General features: G+C 39.8%; 1 protein-coding gene across 1 annotated transcript in view; it reads right to left on the bottom strand.

The window, feature by feature from the left end:
* SLC4A1AP (solute carrier family 4 member 1 adaptor protein) overlaps positions 1–18,250 on the bottom strand; it is a 33,969-nt gene that overhangs the window by 9,431 nt on the left and 6,288 nt on the right. The window contains exons 6-8 of the mRNA XM_028099356.2: positions 6,422–6,582; positions 5,608–5,677; positions 4,621–4,807 (exon numbers count right to left, since the gene is read on the bottom strand). Of these exons, the coding sequence (XP_027955157.1) occupies positions 4,621–4,807; positions 5,608–5,677; positions 6,422–6,582 (418 nt within the window). The remainder of the gene's footprint in view (positions 1–4,620; positions 4,808–5,607; positions 5,678–6,421; positions 6,583–18,250) is intronic.

The following is an 18,250-nucleotide window of genomic DNA, read 5'->3' as shown; positions in this document are numbered from 1 at the left end:
CAATGACACTGCTGACTCTCACAGACACAAGGCTATTAAGGGCAAGATGAGGCTCCGACTTTAGTAAGTTGCAACATGCTACCTGACTTCACCTTCATAAACTGATGCTGACAGTACAAAGATCACTGGCAAAGGGGGCAAGACCCCATTCCCACTGAGTGGTAGGAGGTAGATATATGGGGTAAAGCCCTATTTTCCACCAACCTCTCAAGAGGACTCACAGTGCCTTACTTATCTGGAGTCCACACTTACATCATACCACACACAAAGGCTCTGATCACAAAAGTTAAAAAAAAAAAAAAAGTATGTGTGTAGGGGCTACACTGCATGGTGAATAATGACAAAGACATAATGAGAGACCTTACAACTGATGAGCTTGTCACCATTCTCACTGGCTGGACAGAGTTAGAACAGCTAAGCCCACTAGAGTAAAGCTGAGGAAGAACAAAGAGAAGAGACTGTAGAAATTAGGAAAGAGAAAAAGAAAAAAAAAAGAAAAAGAAATGAGCAAAACCAAAAAGGATGGCAGTTGAGTTGACCAGACACTCAGAGAGTAAGCAGCAGTAACTATGGCAAGACAGCATGAGGAGACAGAGGGAAGGACAGGCCTGCATTCTGGAACACGGGGAGAGCGCTGGCACGCCTGACGCACAGTGACCATACAAGAAACTGACCTCACTGCTCCAGCTAAAGCCCCATTTGCCACTGCTGCCTTCTTCTTCTTACCCTCTCGGCTGTGCTCTTGGGCCTAGCCTCACCCCCTTGCTCTCTACCAAAGACAGACCCATTGCCTTGCTAAGGCCACCAGAAGAATCCTGCCTGCTTGGCCTTAAATATTATCCTTCACAGCCCCTCCCCAAAGGCCTCAAAGACAAATTGAAGAGCAACACAGATATTTTTCAGCTCCATTAAATAGCTTGGCTGGTCTGGCAGATGAGCAAAGACACCCCAAGGAGATGAAAAGGCAGAAGATGGGATCACAATCAAGAGCTGCTTGGGTCAGCGGGAAAAGGTGTTAGGTAGAAAGTTTGGAAGTTCAACCCTCAAGGAGAAGAGAAGGAGAAGGTACACACATCTAAAGGCCAGGATCTAAAGTGGGAAAGGGAGGAGAAACTAAGCAGACACACAGACAGCAAGAAGGGAGGCTCCGGAGGATGCTGACATACCCTCTCTCGCAGGGCTGACTTATCAAGGGAAAGGATTTTGGAGTTAGAATTAAAACTCACTGTTAATTTGTTTACCCTGAACTATGCCTCGGGAGTTTTTATCCTTTCTCCACAAATACAATGTTACAAATAGCTGCTAGGTATAACAGAAATAGGACTACATGATGACAATAATAATACATATATGCCAGCACTTTCTCAAGTGCTATTTATGTCATCTTTTCCTTTTTAAAGACTTTATTTTATTAGAGAGAGAGCACAGGAGCAGGGGGAGGGGCAGAGAGAGAGAGTGCAGAGCCCAACATGGGGTTCGATCCCACAACCCCAAGATCATGACCCAAGCCAAAACCAAAAGTCGGATGCCCAACTGACTAAGTCAGTGAGAAACCCCTATTCATGTCATCTTTCAACATCACCTGTACTTCTAATTTACAGAGGAAAGCAAGGTCAAAGAAATTATATAACTTGCCTCAAAATGCCCAAAAAGTAATTCACAGAACTGAGAATGGAAGCCACGGAGTCTAACTTGAGTGCTAACCCCCCTCCTTACTATCAGTAAATGAAATACAACTTAGGTCATAGCTTTTGTGAACTGACCTATGAATCGCCGTATGAAATATCCAAACTACACATAAATCTTTTAACAACCAAAAAAAAGGTGCCTCCCAATATCTAGATATTCATCTATGCAATGCCCCCAGCATCAAATTACAGGTTTTGTACACAGTGGTAAGGGGCTACATAAATGCTTACTGACAATCTAAAGTAGCACTGTCTGATGTTTATAGCAGCAATGTCCACAATAGCCAAACTATGGAAAGAGCCAAGATGTCCATCAACAGATGAATGGATAAAGAAGATGTGGTATATATATACAATGGAATATTATGCAGCCATCAAAGGGAATGAGATCTTGCCATTTGCAACAACATGGATGGAATTGGGAGGGTATTATGCTGAGCGAAATAAGTCAATCAGAGAAAGACATGTATCATATTATCTCACTGATATGAGGAATTCTTAATCTCAGGAAACAAACTGAAGGTTGCTGGAGTGGTGGGGGGTGGGAGGCATGGGGTGGCTGGGTGATAGACATTGGGGAGGGTATGTGCTATGGTGAGCGCTGTGAATTGTGTAAAACTGTTGAATCACAGACCTGTGCCTCTGAAACAAATAATACATTATATGTTAAAAAAAAAAAAAAGATAGTAGGAAGGGAAAAATGAAGGGGGGGAAATTGGAGGGAGACAAACCATGAGAGACTATGGATTCTGAGAAACAAACTGAGGGTTCTAGAGGGGAGGGGGGTGGGGGAATGGGTTAGGCTGGTGATGGGTATTAAAGAGGGCATGTACTGAATGGAGCACTGGGTGTTATACGCAAACAATGAATCATGGAACACTACATCAAAAACTAATGATGTAATGTATGGTGATTAACATAATAAAATAAAAAAAATAAAATAAATAAAGTAGCACTGTCCATGGGGCACCTGGTGGCTCAGCTGTTTAAGCAGCCAACTTGATCTCAGCTCACGTCTTGATCTCAAGGTGATGAGTTCAAGCCCCACATTGGGCTCCAGGCTGAACCTACTTAAAGCAGCGCTATCCAAACAGAACTTCCTGCAATAATGAAAATGTTCTACATCTGCATTGTCCAATATAGTAGCCACTAGCCACATACATGAAATGGGACTACTTGACTGAAGAACTGAGTTTTTAATTTCATTTAATTTTAATATCACAGGAGACTACTGGGTGCTGTATAGGCCAGCACAGATCAAAAGAAAATAAGAAACTTTCCAGAGTTAATTACCTTCATAAGTGAGTGATCCCACCTAGGCAATACCACTTTTTGAGATGCCTACCTGAATTGTGCTCACTGGTAGTTGCTCATTTCCACAATAACCTACTCAACATTTTCAAAATTTGTTGAGACCACATAGAACAAAATTTGAAAATAATGTCAAATTGAAAAGACTGGATCTTACGCTCTCTTTCTCACACACACACACACCACACATACATTCACACACTCAAAAATACTAGCCAAATCTGGGAAAAATTAGTCCCAAAATCTTGTTCACAAATTACTAAAAAAAAAAAGGATTTAATTAATTTCTTCCAATAATTTTCACAAAATCAAAGTTAACCAATAAAATCAACTGTAGGGGGTTATGCCTTCCCCCATTTTAAAGGAAGAAATTCCACTTTAAAAGTATTTAAATACAGAGGCGCCTGGATGGCTCAGTCAGCTGGGCATCCGGTTCTTGATTTCAGCTCAGGTCATGATTTCAGGGTTGTGGGATCGAGCCCTGCATCGGGCTCTGTGCTCAGCTCAGAGTCTGCTTGCCCCTCTCCCTCTGCTCCTTTCCCTGCTGTGTTCTCTCTCTCTCAAATAAATAAATAAATAAAATCTTTTTTAAAAAGTATTTAAATATATTAAAATTGTCAACTGGTTCTTAGGAATTACAAATCAGGTGCTAAAATAATCTGCACTCATATCTTTTCATCTGTGGTTTTAAAATCATAGATTAAAAAATGGTATTACATTATTATATTTGTATTTCTCTTACAAGCAAGACTGAGCATTTTTTTTACATGGTTAAGAGCCATTTGTATTTCTTTTTCAGTGGCCTGCCGGTTGATACCCCTTTCCCATTTTTCTCTTTGGTATATGGTGGTCTACTTATGCAAAGGTCTTTATATATTATGGAAATTAGCCTTTTGGCATGTTTCTCTTTAAAGAAGTTCACTCTGCATTAAAAGATTAAGTAAAAAATTCAATAAATAAAATCTTTCAAAAAGGTGAGGGGGGGTTACCTGGGTGGCTCAGTCGGTTGAGCGTCTGCCTTTGGCTCAGGTCATGATCCCAGGGTCCTGGGATCGAGTCCCACATCGGGCTCCTTGCTCAGCAGGGAGCCTGCTTCTCCCTCTGCCTATGCCTCTCTCTCTCTCTCTCATGAATAAATAAATAAAATCTTAAAAAAAAAAGATTAAGTAAAAAATTCAGAGCCTTGGGGCGCCTGGGTGGCTCAATCTGTTAAGCATCTGCTTTCGTCTCAGGTCATGATCCCAGGGTCCTGGGACCGTGCCCTGCATCACTCTCCCTGCTCAGCAGAAAGCCTGTTTCTCCCTCTCCCTCTGCCGCTCCCCCTGCTTGTGCTCTCTCACTCTCTCTGTCAGATAAATAAATAAAATCTTAAAAAAAAAAAAATTCAGAGCCTTCCAATGAAACAGGAATCAATATAGTTTTCTCTAAAAGTCCTGCAGCAGTCTATATTTCACAAATGAAATGGTTTTGACTATATGAAATCACTGCCTCCTGTGCTTTAAAGGATTTCTTACATTCTATTTCTATTTTGTAATGATTATCTAAGAAAACAACGATATAATTAAAATGTTATCTATGCAAACATGCTTATTTAAAATTTCAAGTTGTAACTAAGACTTACTTTTTCAGCTCTGGAATCTCTGCTGGCTTTACAATTTTTATCAACCCTTTAAGTCTCTGTTGTTCTTTCCTCAGTTCAAAAGTTCTCAGGTGAAGTTTCTTCCGGGACACACCATCCAATGCATTCCCTGATTTCATTTCTGACATAAATGCATCTAAAGAGTCTTGAGATGGTGACTCTGACAGAGCTGTCCAAGAAAGGGATAATATATATTCAGAAAATTGGCCTCAAATATTTTAAAATTCAGTCAAAGTTTCCATAGAAAAGTCACTAACAGGGGCGCCTGGGTGGCTCAGTCAGTTAAGCGTCCAACTCTTGATCTCAGCTCAGGTCATGATCTCAGGGTCATGAGATCAAGCCCTGTGTCAGGCTCCACACTCAGCAGGGAGTCTGCTTGGGATTCGCTCTCTCTCCCTCTGCCCTCCCCCCACATTGCACACTCTATCCCTCTCAAATAAATAAATAAATTTTTTTTTTTTAAGTCACTAACATAAAGTTGGGCAGAGGACATTACTCATATCAGAAATAAGAAAACAGGGACGCCTGGGTGGCTCAGTCAGTTAAGTGTCTGCCTTTGGCTCAGGTCATGATCCCAGGGTCCTGGGATCGAGCCCTGCATTGGGCTCCCTGCTCGGCGGGAAGCCTGTTTCTCCCTCTCCCACTCCCCCTGCTTGTATTCCCTCTCTAACTGTATCTCTCTCTGTCAAATAAATAAAATCTTAAAAAAAAAAAAGGAATAAGAAAACAGGTTATAGCTTGAAGACCTTGGGACATCATTCTGCCTCAATGGGCTTCATTTTCCTCATCTATTACCTAAAGAGTTTAAAACAAATAACTTATAATGTTCTTTCTAGTTCCAAGATGCTATGTTGCTCCTTAGAAAGACTCCATGTTCTGTATATCTTATTAACTAGGCTCAGTGCTGGCAGAGAGCACTACATATGGTAGATGCCCAATACATACTTGTTTAATGGGTCATTAACTTACCTTTGCTTGAGGCTTTCAGTTTCTCAGAAATCTCAGAGAGTTCCTTTTCAGCATCATTTAACTTTGCAACCTGTAATACCCAAATTAACAGGGTTAGCAAATGTTTTTCTTCTTTCAAAATATGGTAGCTTTTCTGTCATCTTCCTCTTATTTTCATAATTGTTACAGGTTTAAGAGGAGTCATTCAGAATTCCAGTTAAATCTGCATCTTATGGAGTTAACAATTTTCATGTGTTTATTTAATTTGAAGTGAGTTAACTTCTGAATTAACTCAAAATTAAACAGAATGAATGTATAGAACACAGACTTGACGTTACTCAAAAGAACTCAAGGCATTTGTTCTCATTGATGAATCAAAAAAACAGATGCTGGGTAATATTTTAAAGCTCTGAATACTACTTAATATAGTGAAAACACATGCTATCTTATGATGATTTCATGAAGGATATATAGTTTAAGACTATTACTGAACTATACTCCTCAAAATTCCTTTCACAATTCTTGACTGCCAGAAGTCTAAAGTTGATTCCACCTCAGAATGGCCGAATTTGAAACTTTTTCCTTTCTTTTTGTAGGATTAACATCATATCCAAAGAATGCTCTTTCATTTTTGGCTCTAGCAGCAAGCCAAACTTTTTCCAACTTGAGTTAAGACTGGTTGTTACTATCAAATTTACAGATCAAGAAAGCTATACTTCAGTACCAAATTTCAATGCTACTGCTTTAAAAATTATAATTATAAAACAAATTTGAATAATACATTATTTTATTTAAAAATTAAACTACCACAGCTACTTCTATAAATAAAACTTGCCAATGATTCAAAGGTCTCTGGCTTCTCATCAATCTTCCCAGCTTTCTTCATTCGGTTCAGACGCTTCTTTTCAACCAGGCCAGTCCGATCAAGAAACGTGTCATCATCACTATCATAAAAGTCTTCATCCTCCCAGTTCTTGGCTTTCCTTTTCCGAGATACTAGGAGATAAAATAAATGGTAATTAAATGAGTTTAAAGAAAAAGAAGACAAGTAGGTAAGCAGCTTAAGATATCACCATCAATTATTTCAAGACTCAACAAGCTGTCAAACTACATATAAAAACAAAGAGTTAAACCTGGAAGACATTATGCTAAGTGAAATAACTAGAGTAGCTCAATTCAGAGACAGAAGGTAGGATGGTAATTACCAGGGGCTGGGGAGAAGGAAGAATGAAAAGTTAGTGTCCAGTGGGTACAAAGTTTCAATATGGGAAAATAAGAAACTTCTGAGACAGATAGTAGTGATGGTTGCACAGCAATGTTAATGTATTTAATACACTTAATGGTTACAATGGTAAATTTTGTGTTATGTATATTTTACCACAATAAAAGAATTAAAACAAAGGGCTAATTTATTTAATGAGCAAGAAGTTCTCAAAAATCAATATGTAAAAAAGGAAAAAGATAAACAAGGAAAAGGCCAATAATCCAAAAATTTTTAAAAGGATAATGAAAGCCGTTAACAGAAAAAGAAACATATATGGCCAAAAAAATTTTTAAAGATTTTCAACACTTTTTAATAATTAAAAAATACAAATTAAGGGGCACCTGGGTGGCTCAGTCGTTAAGCGTCTGCCTTCGGCTCAGGTCATGATCCCAGAGTCCTGGGATCGAGACCCACATCGGGCTCCCTGCTCCGCGAGAAGCCTGCTTCTCCCTCCCCCACTCCCCCTGCTTGTGTTCCCTCTCTCGCTGTGTCTCTCTCTGTCAAATAAATAAATAAAATCTTAAAAAAAAAAAGAGGACATGGGCAAGCCATAGTATCCTCAACTCTTATAAAAAATAATAATAAAATAAAAAACACAAATTAAAATAATGAGATACCACTTCTTACCTATAGACTAGAAAAAACATGAAAAGATTAATAATGCTCAATTTGGCAACAGTATGGGGAAATGGACTCTCAAACAGTTGGTGGGAATGTACACTGATACAATCTTTTTGATGATCAAATTTACAACATCTGTCAATACTAAAAATCCAATTGACCCAGCAATTCCACTTATAGGAATTTATCCTACAGATATCAATGCAACATTGTTTATAACAGTGAAAAATCTGGAAAGCTCATCAAGAGGGGACTATGGTAGCTATCTTTTTTTTGACCCTATGCCATCTTACTCCCCTTGTTCTGGTAAATGTACGCCTTTTCTTCTAGAAAACTCCTCCCCCATTCCATCTGGGTTAGGGGTAGTCAAGTGACCAAAGCCAATCAGTAAGAATCCCCATATTTATATTTAGATATAAGGGGAAAAGGGCTCTTTTTCCAATGAGGTTATGAAAGAGGGAAGATATAAATTCTGTAAGCAGCCAGCTTTTCCACACAGGATAAGAATCTATCTGTAAAATAAAACCATGCGCTCATGAAACAGATCACACGGATACACATATACAGTTTTATAGTGTCCTGGTGTTACTGAGAGTTCTGGTTTGATAGGACCAGAACTTAAGGTCCTGGTTCATGCACTTCTTCCTTCAATCCTGTAAACTACTCTTCCCAGGCTCTGGAGCCAATAACTTTTCTCACTAAGCTAGTTGAATTGGGTTTCTATTATTTACAACCAAAGCAGTCCTTATTAATATAAACTTCGTAATTTCCAAGTTAAGATGGTACACTGAACATACATATCTAATTTCATTCTTTCCCCATATCCCACTAAAGCTGAAGTAAAAAGATTTTTTTTAAAAAACATTAATCTAGGGATGCTTGGGTGGCTCAGTCAGTCAAGCGTCTGCCTTCGGCTCAGGTCATGATCCCAGGGTCCTGAGATCGAGTCCCACATCAGGCTGCTTGCTCAGCGAGGAGCCTGCTTCTCCCTCTGCCTGTCGCTCCTTCTGTTTGTTCTCTGTCTCAAATAAAATAAAATCTTAAAAAATAAAAAAATAAAAAACATTAATCTAAAAATAAATGGATAAATAAATAAATGAATAAATAAATAAATAAATAAAACACAACACTAATCTACTGGGGCAGCTGGCTGGCTCAGTTGGTAGAGCATGCAACTCCTGATCTCAGGGTTGTGAGTTTGAGTCCCATATTGGGTAAAGAGCTTACTTAAAAAATAAATAAACAAAAATTCTAAATCTACAAAGACAGGGAGAATGGGAGAAGGGATAGCAACACCAAATTTTTAGAAATTAGAAAGTAGACAGACAAGTGGAAACTAAATTAGCAGAACTAAAAAAGATGAATCCTAAACCAATCATGAGGAAAGCCGAGAATCAATCTGATGATACTGCAGAATCTACAAAAGGATCTGGAACTGGGGATGGTTAGTAGTGCTAAAATAAGCAGACAAGAGTAAAAGCTGGTTGAGAAACAGACCCTCTTCCCTGACTACTTACCTCCTTCCCATCCCCAGAAAAAATCCAGAAGTTAATCTCCAGAAAGGGTAAGACAGAAAGTCTTTACATTGTGGACTGACCAGTTGAGTTGAGGGCATGGGTACTATATTCTAAAAATGGTACTATCCTGAAAATAGGTGAATATTGAGAATCTGCTTGGCCATCTTCCAGCATTTTAGCTCTAGAAATTTCACACAGGAGACTGGAAGAATATTCTCTGAGGAATCCTGCCTGCAGAAGAGGAAAAACCTAAGGATATTTAAATGAGGAGTCCCCCAACAAAAGGACCACCAACATCATTCCATATTGTTGCTCAAAGTTAGTAAGTCCCACCTATATAATCCAAGCTGTCAATCACCTTTTTTGTCCCCAAATAAGAATCTACAACCAAGGACTACACCACTGAGAAACACCTCTAACGTGCAGAATAGAGACCACACAAACAAAAAGAAAAGGCAACCTGGACAGCACAGATTAGCAGTGAGACCAGATACTTACAATCCATGAGACAACAATAGCATATTACGTTTTTAAAAATGAATATTCAGGGGTGCCTGGGGGTTTAGTTGGTTAAGCATGAGACTTGATTTTGGCTTAGGTCATGATCTCAGCATCGTGAGACTGAGTCCTGTGTCAGGCTATGCTTCCCCATGGAGTCTGCTTCAGATTCTCTCTCCCCCCCTCTGCCCCTCCCTCGACTTGTGCTCTCATGGGCACATGCTCTCTCTCTCTGATAAATAAATTAAATCTTTAAAAAAATGAATATTCGAGGACAAAAATGAGCCTTGGAAATTAAAATCTTGATAGCAAAATAGAGACAGAAAGATAAAGCTGCAGAAATCTCCCAGAAAGAACAAAAAGATATAGAGATAAAAAAGCAAAGAAAAGCGGCACCTGGGTGGCTCAGTCATTAAGTATCTGCCTTCTGCTCAGGTCATGATCCCAGGGTCCTGGAATCGAGCCCCGCGTCAGGCTCCCTGCTCAGCGGGAAGCCTACTTCTCCCTCTCCCACTCCCCCTGCTTGTGTTCCTGTGTCTCTGTCAAATAAATAAATAAAATCTTTAAAAAAAAAAGAAACTTGAGACGGTCAGTCTAAAATGTTCAATATCTAAATAAAATCCCAGAGAGGGATGGAATGATTAATGGCATAATTCCAGAAATGTTCCTGAACTGTCAAAGATTTCCAGATCAGGGGCGCCTGGGTGGCTCAGTTGGTTGAGCCTCCAGCTCTTCACTTCAGCTCTTCACTTCAGCTCAGGTTATGATCTCATGAGTCATGGGATCAAGCCCCAAGTCAGGCTCCAGGCTCAGCAGAGTCTGCTTTGGATTCTCTCCCTCTGCTCCTCCCCCACCCTGCTCACTCTCTCTAAAATGGATAAATAAAATCTTAAAAAAAAAAAAGGATTTCCAGACCAAAGGACCCAATAAGTACCTAGAAAAATGGATGAAAATAGGCTAACAGAAAGGTACATCATAGTTAAGTTTCAGAACCTTGAGAACAAAGGGTAACTCTAACAAACTTCTAGTGAGAGGGGAGAAAAATGACATAATTGATCAGGATTCTGAACAGTTTTGGACTACGAGAGCAACACTGGATATAGGTGATAAGAGTAATACCTTCAAAGTTGTGAAGGAAATTGTTTCCAATTTAGAATTCTACTCCCAGCCAAACTATTAACTGAGAGTAAAGCTAACATAATTATATTTTCAGAATGGAGAATTTATAAAGTTTACTTGCTATACATCCTTTCTCAGGAATCCACTAGAGGATGTCCACCAAAACAAGAGAGTAGACCAAGAAAAATGAAAGATGTGAAATCCACTGAAAACTATCATCATCCATGCCCTCTACTATTGTATCAACTTTTTTTTTTAAGATTTTATTTATTTATTTTTCAGAGAGAGAGAGAGAGAGAGCATAAGCAGGGAGAGCAGCAGGCAGAGGGAGAAGCAGGCTCCCCACTGAGCAAGGAGCCCGATGCAGGACTCAATCCCAGGACCCCAGGATCATGACATGAGTCAAAGGCAGATGCTTAACCGACTGAGCCACCCAGGTGTCAGTCCTGCAGCAAGTCTAGAGAGCAATAAGCCCTAAAAGAATAGTGCTCTTCAGGAGAAATGTTTTCAAAAGAGTCAGAACTGATCAATTAATACTGAATGTGACTGACCATGTGGAAAAATATACTGAAAGGCTATTAAAAGGTGAGAGAAGAATGACCAAGAGCTATAAAATCCAAACACATGAAAAACAAACACAATTATTTACTTTAGGAAAAACAAAAAGAAAAAACTGCTCAGTTGCGACTAATATTTGCATAAACGTAATCATGTAAATACTAAGTACTAATTTAAGTCAGTAGATAATGTTTTAAAATACATGACTCAAAGTCAGTAACACAAGATGGCGTAGGAGTAGGAGACCTTAGTTTCGTCTGGTCCCTGCAATTTGATAGCTAGACAGCTATCAAATCATTCTGAACACCTGTGAACTCAACCAAAAATCTAAGAAAATAGCTGCAATTCTACAAACAGAAAAGCGACGACTTTCTGCAAGGTAGGAGGTTCGGAGAAGTGAATCTGAGGCAATATATCAGAAGATAAACCATGGGGGAAGGGAGCCTCCGTAAGCCGGAACCAGAAAGTGATACAGCAGCAGAGCACAAAACATTTAGCACATTTAGAAGTCTGCTCTGGTGAGGGACATCACTCAGGTGGCTAAGTGGGGGCGGGACCCTAGCTGGGACACTGTGGTCTCAGGATCTCCAGGGTCACAGGAAGACGGGGGGTGCCTGAGTGTGTCAGAGTTCCCAGGCATTGGAGCTGGGAAGCCGGGGGCAATCAGCGTGCACAGGAGTGGGCTCTTAGCTCAGGTTGCCATAAACCGTGAACTGCAGCACAGTCAAGCAACTGAACAGGGGCCCAGCAAGTGGCAGAACTGTGGCGAGACCCGCTCTTCATCCCCTGGGAGGAGCACCAGGAGCACACACTGCAGGAGTCTTCAGGGTTTGGAGAATTGAAAGGAGGCCACATGTCTGATAATAGAAACAATCCGTCACCTGCTAGGTGAGCATGGAGTATAAACGAAGACCAGGGAGACAGGAGTGATTGACTGCTCTTCCCTAAGGGCCCACTGAGGAGTAGGGCCCCAGCTGTCAGCTCTGGGGTTGGAGACTGGGAGGCTGCCATTTTCATTCTCATCCTCTAAAGTGGCACGGAAGCCTTCAGGGAACAAAAGCCACACAGAGCAATCTGGAGCAGATTACTTAGCCTGGCCCCCTGGCAAGGGCGGTACAGTTCTGCCGGGGCACAGACACTTGAGAATCAACACAACAGGCCCCTCCCTGAGAAGATCAGCAAGAACATTGGCTAAAACCAAGTTTACTGATCATAGGTAACTGCAAAACTCCAGCACTAGGCGAAAGTAGTATATAGAATTCATGGCTTTTTTTCCCCCTACGATTCTTTCAATTTTAATTTTTTTTCTCTTTTCTTTTTCAACCAATTTCTGATTTCATCAACTCTTTTTCTTTTTAAATCTTTTTTAATTTTCATTTTTACAGTTACATTCTATCCTTTCATTGTATTTAATTTTAATTTTGTATATATATAGGTTTATCTTTCTTTACAATTTTGGGGTCTAGTTTTCTAACAAACAGACCAAAACACACAGAGGATCCAGTGTATTGCTCTATTCTGTTCACCTGTCTGATTATATTCTCTTTTTTTTTTTTCCGGTGTCGGGCCTCTTCTGACTTGTTTAGTGTATATTTCTCTGGGGTCGTTGTTGCCATTTTAGTATTTTGTTCTCTCATTCATCTATTTTTCTCTGGACAGAATGACAAGATGGAAAAACTAGCCTCAAAAAAGAGAACAAGAAGCAGTACTGACTGCCAGGGACCTAATCAGTATGGATATAAGTAAGATGTCCCAACTGAGTTCAGAATAACGATTATAAAGATACTTTGCTGGGCTTGAAAAAAGCATAGAAGACACTATAGAATCCCTTTCTGGAGTAATAAAAGAACTAAAATCTAATCAAGTCAAAATAAAAAAGGCTATTAATGAGATGCAATTAAAAATTGAGGCTCTGGGGCACCTGGGTGGCTCAGTTGTTGGGCATCTGCCTTCAGCTCAGGTCATGATCCCAGGGTCCTGGGATGGAGCCCCCGCATTGGGCTCCCTGCTCTGCAGGAAGCCTGCTTCTCCCTCTCCCACTCCCCGTGCTTGTGTTCCCTCTTTCGCTGTGTCTCTGTCAAATAAATAAATAAAATCTTTAAAAAAAAAATAGAGGCTCTAACTGCTAGGATAAATTAGGCAGAGGAGAGAATTAGTGATGTAGAAGACAAAATTATGGAGAATAAAGAAGCTAAGAAAAAGAGGTAAAGAACTACTGAATCATGAAGAAAGAATTCAAGAGATAAGCGATACCATACGGCGAAACAATATTAGAATAATTGGGATCCCAGAAGAAGAGGAAAGAGAAGCCGGATGCAGAAGATATACTAGAGCAAATTATAGCAGAAAACATCCCTAACCTGGGGAAGGAAACAGGCATTCAAGTCCAGGAGGCAAAGAGAACCCCCCTCAAAATCAATGAAAATAGGCCAACACCCCAACATATAATAGTGAAACTTGCAAATCTGAGACAAAGAGAAAATAATGAAAGCAGCTCGGGACAAGAGGTCCATAACCTACAAGGGTAGAAACATTAGACTAGCAGCAGACCTATCCATAGAGACCTGGCAGGCCAGAAAGGATTGGCATGATATATTCAGGGTTCTAAATGAGAAAAATAAGCAGCCAAGAGTATTTTATCCAGCTAAGATGTCATTCAAAATAGAAGGAGAGATAAAAAGCTTCCAGGACAAACTAAAAGAATTTGTGATCACTAAACTAGCCCTGCAAAAAACATTAAAGGGGATCCTTTAAGCAAAGAGAGAGCCCAAAAGTAACACAGATCAGAAAGAACAGAGACAATATATAGAAACAGTGACTTTACCGGTAATACAATGACACTAAATTCATATATTTCAACAGTTACTCTGAATGTAAATGTGCTAAATGCCCCAATCAAAAGACACAGGGAACCAGACTGGATAAAAAAGTAAGACCCATCAATATGCTGTCTGCCAGAGCCTCATTTTAGACCCAAAGACACCTCCAGATTTAAAGTGAGGGAGTGGAGGGGCACCTGGGTGGCTCAGCTGGTTAAGTGTCTACCTTTGGCTCAGGTCATGATCCCAGGGTCCTGGGATCGAGTCCCACATCGGGCTCCCTGCTCAGTGGAGAGCCTACTTCTCCCTCTTCCTCTGCCTGCCGCTCCCTCTGCTTCTGCTCTCTCGCTCTATCTGACAAATAAATCTTTAAAATAAATAAATAAATAAAGTGAGGGGGGTATAAAACCATTTATCATGCTAATGGACATCAAAAGAAAGCTGAGGTGGCAATCCTTATATCAGACAAATTAGACGTTAAACCAAAGACTGTAATTGGAGATGAGGAAGGACACTATGTCATAATTAAAGGATCCATTCAACAAAAAGATCTAACTGTATATATTTATGCCCCTAACATGGGAGCAGCCAATTACTATAAGCCAATTAATAACAAAATTAAAGAAACACATCAATAATGATACAATAAGGGGCACCTGGGTAGCTCAGTCATTAGATGTCTGCTTTTGGCTCAGGTCATGATCCCAGGGTCCTGGAATCGAGCCCCACATTGGGTTCCCTGCTCCGTGGGAAGCCTGCTTCTCCCTCTCCCACTCCCCCTGCTTGTGTTCCCTCTCTCGCTGGGTCTCTCTCTGTCAAATAAATAAATAAAATCTTTAAAAAATAATAATGATATAATAATAGTAGGGGACTTTAACACCCCCCTCAATGCAATGGACAGATCATCTAAGCAGAAGATCAACAAGGAAACAAGTGAATGACACACTGGAACAGATGGACTTTACAGATATATTCAGAACATTCCATCCTAAAGCAACAGAACACACATTCTTTTAGAGTGCACATGGAACTTTCTCCAGAATAGATCCATACTGGGTTACAAATCAGGTCTCAATGATACCAAAAGATTGGGATCATCCCCTGCATATTTTCAGACCACAATGCTTTGAAACTGGAACTTAATCACAAGAGGAAATCTGGAAAGAACTCAAATACGTAGAGGCTGAAGAGCATCCTACTAAAGAATTAAAGAAGAATTTTAAAAATTCATGGAAACAAATGAAAATGAAAATACAACTGTTCAAAACCTTTGGGATGCAGCAAACATGGTCCTGAGAGAGAAGTATATATAGCAACACAAGCCTTTCTCAAGAAACAAGAAATACAACCTAACCTTACACCTAAAGGAGCTGGAGAAAGAGCAGCAACTAAAGCCTAAACGCAGCAGAAGAGAATTAATAAAGATTAGAGCAGAAGTCAATGAAATAGAAACCAAAAGAACAGTAGAAGAGATCAACAGATCAACAAAACTAGGAGCTGGTTCTCTGAAAGAATAAAATCAATAAACCCCTGGCCAGACTTGACAAAAAGAAAAGAGAAAGGACCCAAATAAATAAAATCATGAATGAAAGAAGAGAGATCACAACCAACATCAAAGAAATACGAACAATTTTAAGAACATATTATGAGCAACTATATGCCAACAAACTAGGCAATCTGGAAGAAATGGATGCATTCCTAGAGACGTATAAAATACCAAATCTGAGGGCACCTGGGTGGCTCAGTCGATTAAGGGTCTGCCTTCAGCTTGGGTCATGATCCCAGGGTCCTGGGATTGAGTGCCACGTCAGGCTCTCCGCTCAGCAGGGAGTCTGCTTCTCCCTCTCACTCTCCCTCTGTGTTCTCCCTCTCTCTCAGATAAATAAAATCTATTAATTAATTAATTAATTAATTAATTCTTAAACTACCAAAACTGAAACAGGAGGAAATAAAAAACTGAAAAGACCCATAACCAGCAAGGAAACTGAAGCTGTAATCAAAAATCTCCTAAGAAACAAGAGTCCAGGACCGGACGGCTTCCCAGAGAAATTCTAACAAACATTTAAAGAAGAATTAATACTTACTCTTCTCAAGTAATTTCAAAAAAATAGAAATGAAAGGAAAATTTCCAAACTCTATGAGGCCAGCACTACCTTGATCCCCAAACCAAACAAAGATCCCACCAAAAAAGAGAATTACAGACCAATATCCCTGATGAAGGTGGATGCAAAAATTCTCACCAAGATACTAGCCAATAGCATCCAACAGTACATTAAAAGGATTATTCACCATGACCAAGTAGGATTTATTCCTGGACTGCAAGGGTGGATCATCATCCACAAATCAATCAATGTGATACACTACATAAATAAAAGGACAAGAACCATATGAACCTCTCAATAGATGCAGAAAAAGCATTTGACAAAGTACAGCATCCTTTCTTGATTAAAACTCTTCACAGTGTAGGGATAGAGGGAACATACCTCAATATCATAAAAGCCATCTACAGAAAAGCCCACAGCAAATATCATTCTCTGTTGTTCAACATAGTACCAAAAGTCCTGGCCTCAGCAATCAGAAAACAGTAAGAATAAAAGGCACCTGAATCATCACCAAAGAACAAGTCTAACTCTCACTCTTTGCAGATGGCATGATACTCTATGTGGAAAACCCAAAAGACTGCACCCCAAAATTGCTAGAAATCGTACAGGAATTCAGCAATGTCACAGGATATAAAATCAATGCACAAGAAATCAGCATTTCTATACACCAATGAGACAGAAGAGAGAAATTAAGGAGTTGATCCCATTTACAATTGCACCCAAAACCTAAGATACCTAGGAATAAACGTAACCAAGAGGCAAAAGACCTGTACTCAGAAAACTATAGAACACCCATGAAAGAAATTGAGGAAGACAGAAAGAAATGGAAAAACGTTCCACGCTCATGGATTGGAAGAATAAATATTGTTAAAATGTCTATGCTACCTAGAGCAATCTATACATTCAATACAATCCCTATCAAAATACCATCAACTTTTTTCACAGGGCTGGAACAAATAATCCTAAAATTTGTATGGAACCAGAAAAGACCCTGAATAGCCAGAGGAATAGAAAAAGAAAACCAAAGCTGGTGGTATCACAATTCTGGACTTCAAGCTCTATTACAAAGCTGTAGTCATCAAGACAGTATGGTACTGACACAAAAACAGACTTATAGATCAATGGAACGAGCATCTGCCTTCAGCTCAGTTCATGATCCCAGGGTCCTGGGATCGAGCCCCGCGTCAGGCTCCCTGCTCAACGGGCAGCCTGCTTCTCCTTCTGCCTCTGCCCCTCCCCCTGTTGGTGTGCATGCATGCTCTCTCTCTCTGTCAAATAAATAAAATCTTAAAAAAAAAAAGACATACAAATGGCCAACAGACACATGAAAAAGTGCTTAACATCACTCAGCATCAGGGAAATACAAATCAAAACCTCAATGAGATACACCAGTCAGACCAGTCAGAATGGCCAAAATTAACAAGTCAGGAAATGCCAGATGTTGGTGAGGATGCAGAGAAAGAGAAACCCTCTTACTCTGTTGGTGGGAATGCAAGCTGGTGCAGCCACTCTGGAAAACAGTGTGGAGGTTCCTCAAAAAGTTGAAAATAGAGCTACCCTATGACCCAGCAATTGCACTACTAGGGATTTACCCCAAAGATACAAATGTAGTGATCCGAAGGGGCACCTGCACCCCAATGTTTATAGCAGCAATGTCCACAATGGCCAAACTATGGAAAGAGCCCAGATGTCCATCAACAGATGAATGGATAAAGAAGATGTGGTATAGATATAGAGATATATATATATCTCTATATATATACAATGAAAATACTACTCAGCCATCAAAAATAAAATCTTGCTATTTGCAACAACATGGAGGGAACTAGAGTATTATGCTAAGCGAAGTAAGTCAATCAGAGAAAGACAATTATCATATGATCTCACTCATATGTGGAATTTAAGAAACAAAACAGAGGAGCATAGGGAAAGAGAGGAAAAAATAAAATGACAAAATCAGAGAGGGAGACAACCCGTAAGAGACTCTTAATCATAGGAAACAAAATGAGGATTGCTGGAGGGAGGGGGTTGGGGGGATAGGGTAACTGGGTGGACATTAAGGAGGGTGAGTAATGTAATGAGCACTGGGTATTATATAAGACTGATGGATCACTGACCTCTACCTCTGAAACTAATAATACATTGTATGTTAAGTGAATTTAAATA

The sequence above is a fragment of the Eumetopias jubatus genome, unplaced genomic scaffold (assembly GCF_037043125.1).
Source record: "Eumetopias jubatus isolate StellerSeaLion01/CBP00866 unplaced genomic scaffold, mEumJub1_p1.0 scaffold_9, whole genome shotgun sequence".
NCBI lineage: Eukaryota > Metazoa > Chordata > Mammalia > Carnivora > Otariidae > Eumetopias > Eumetopias jubatus.
This window is presented reverse-complemented; position numbering and strand designations above follow the sequence as displayed.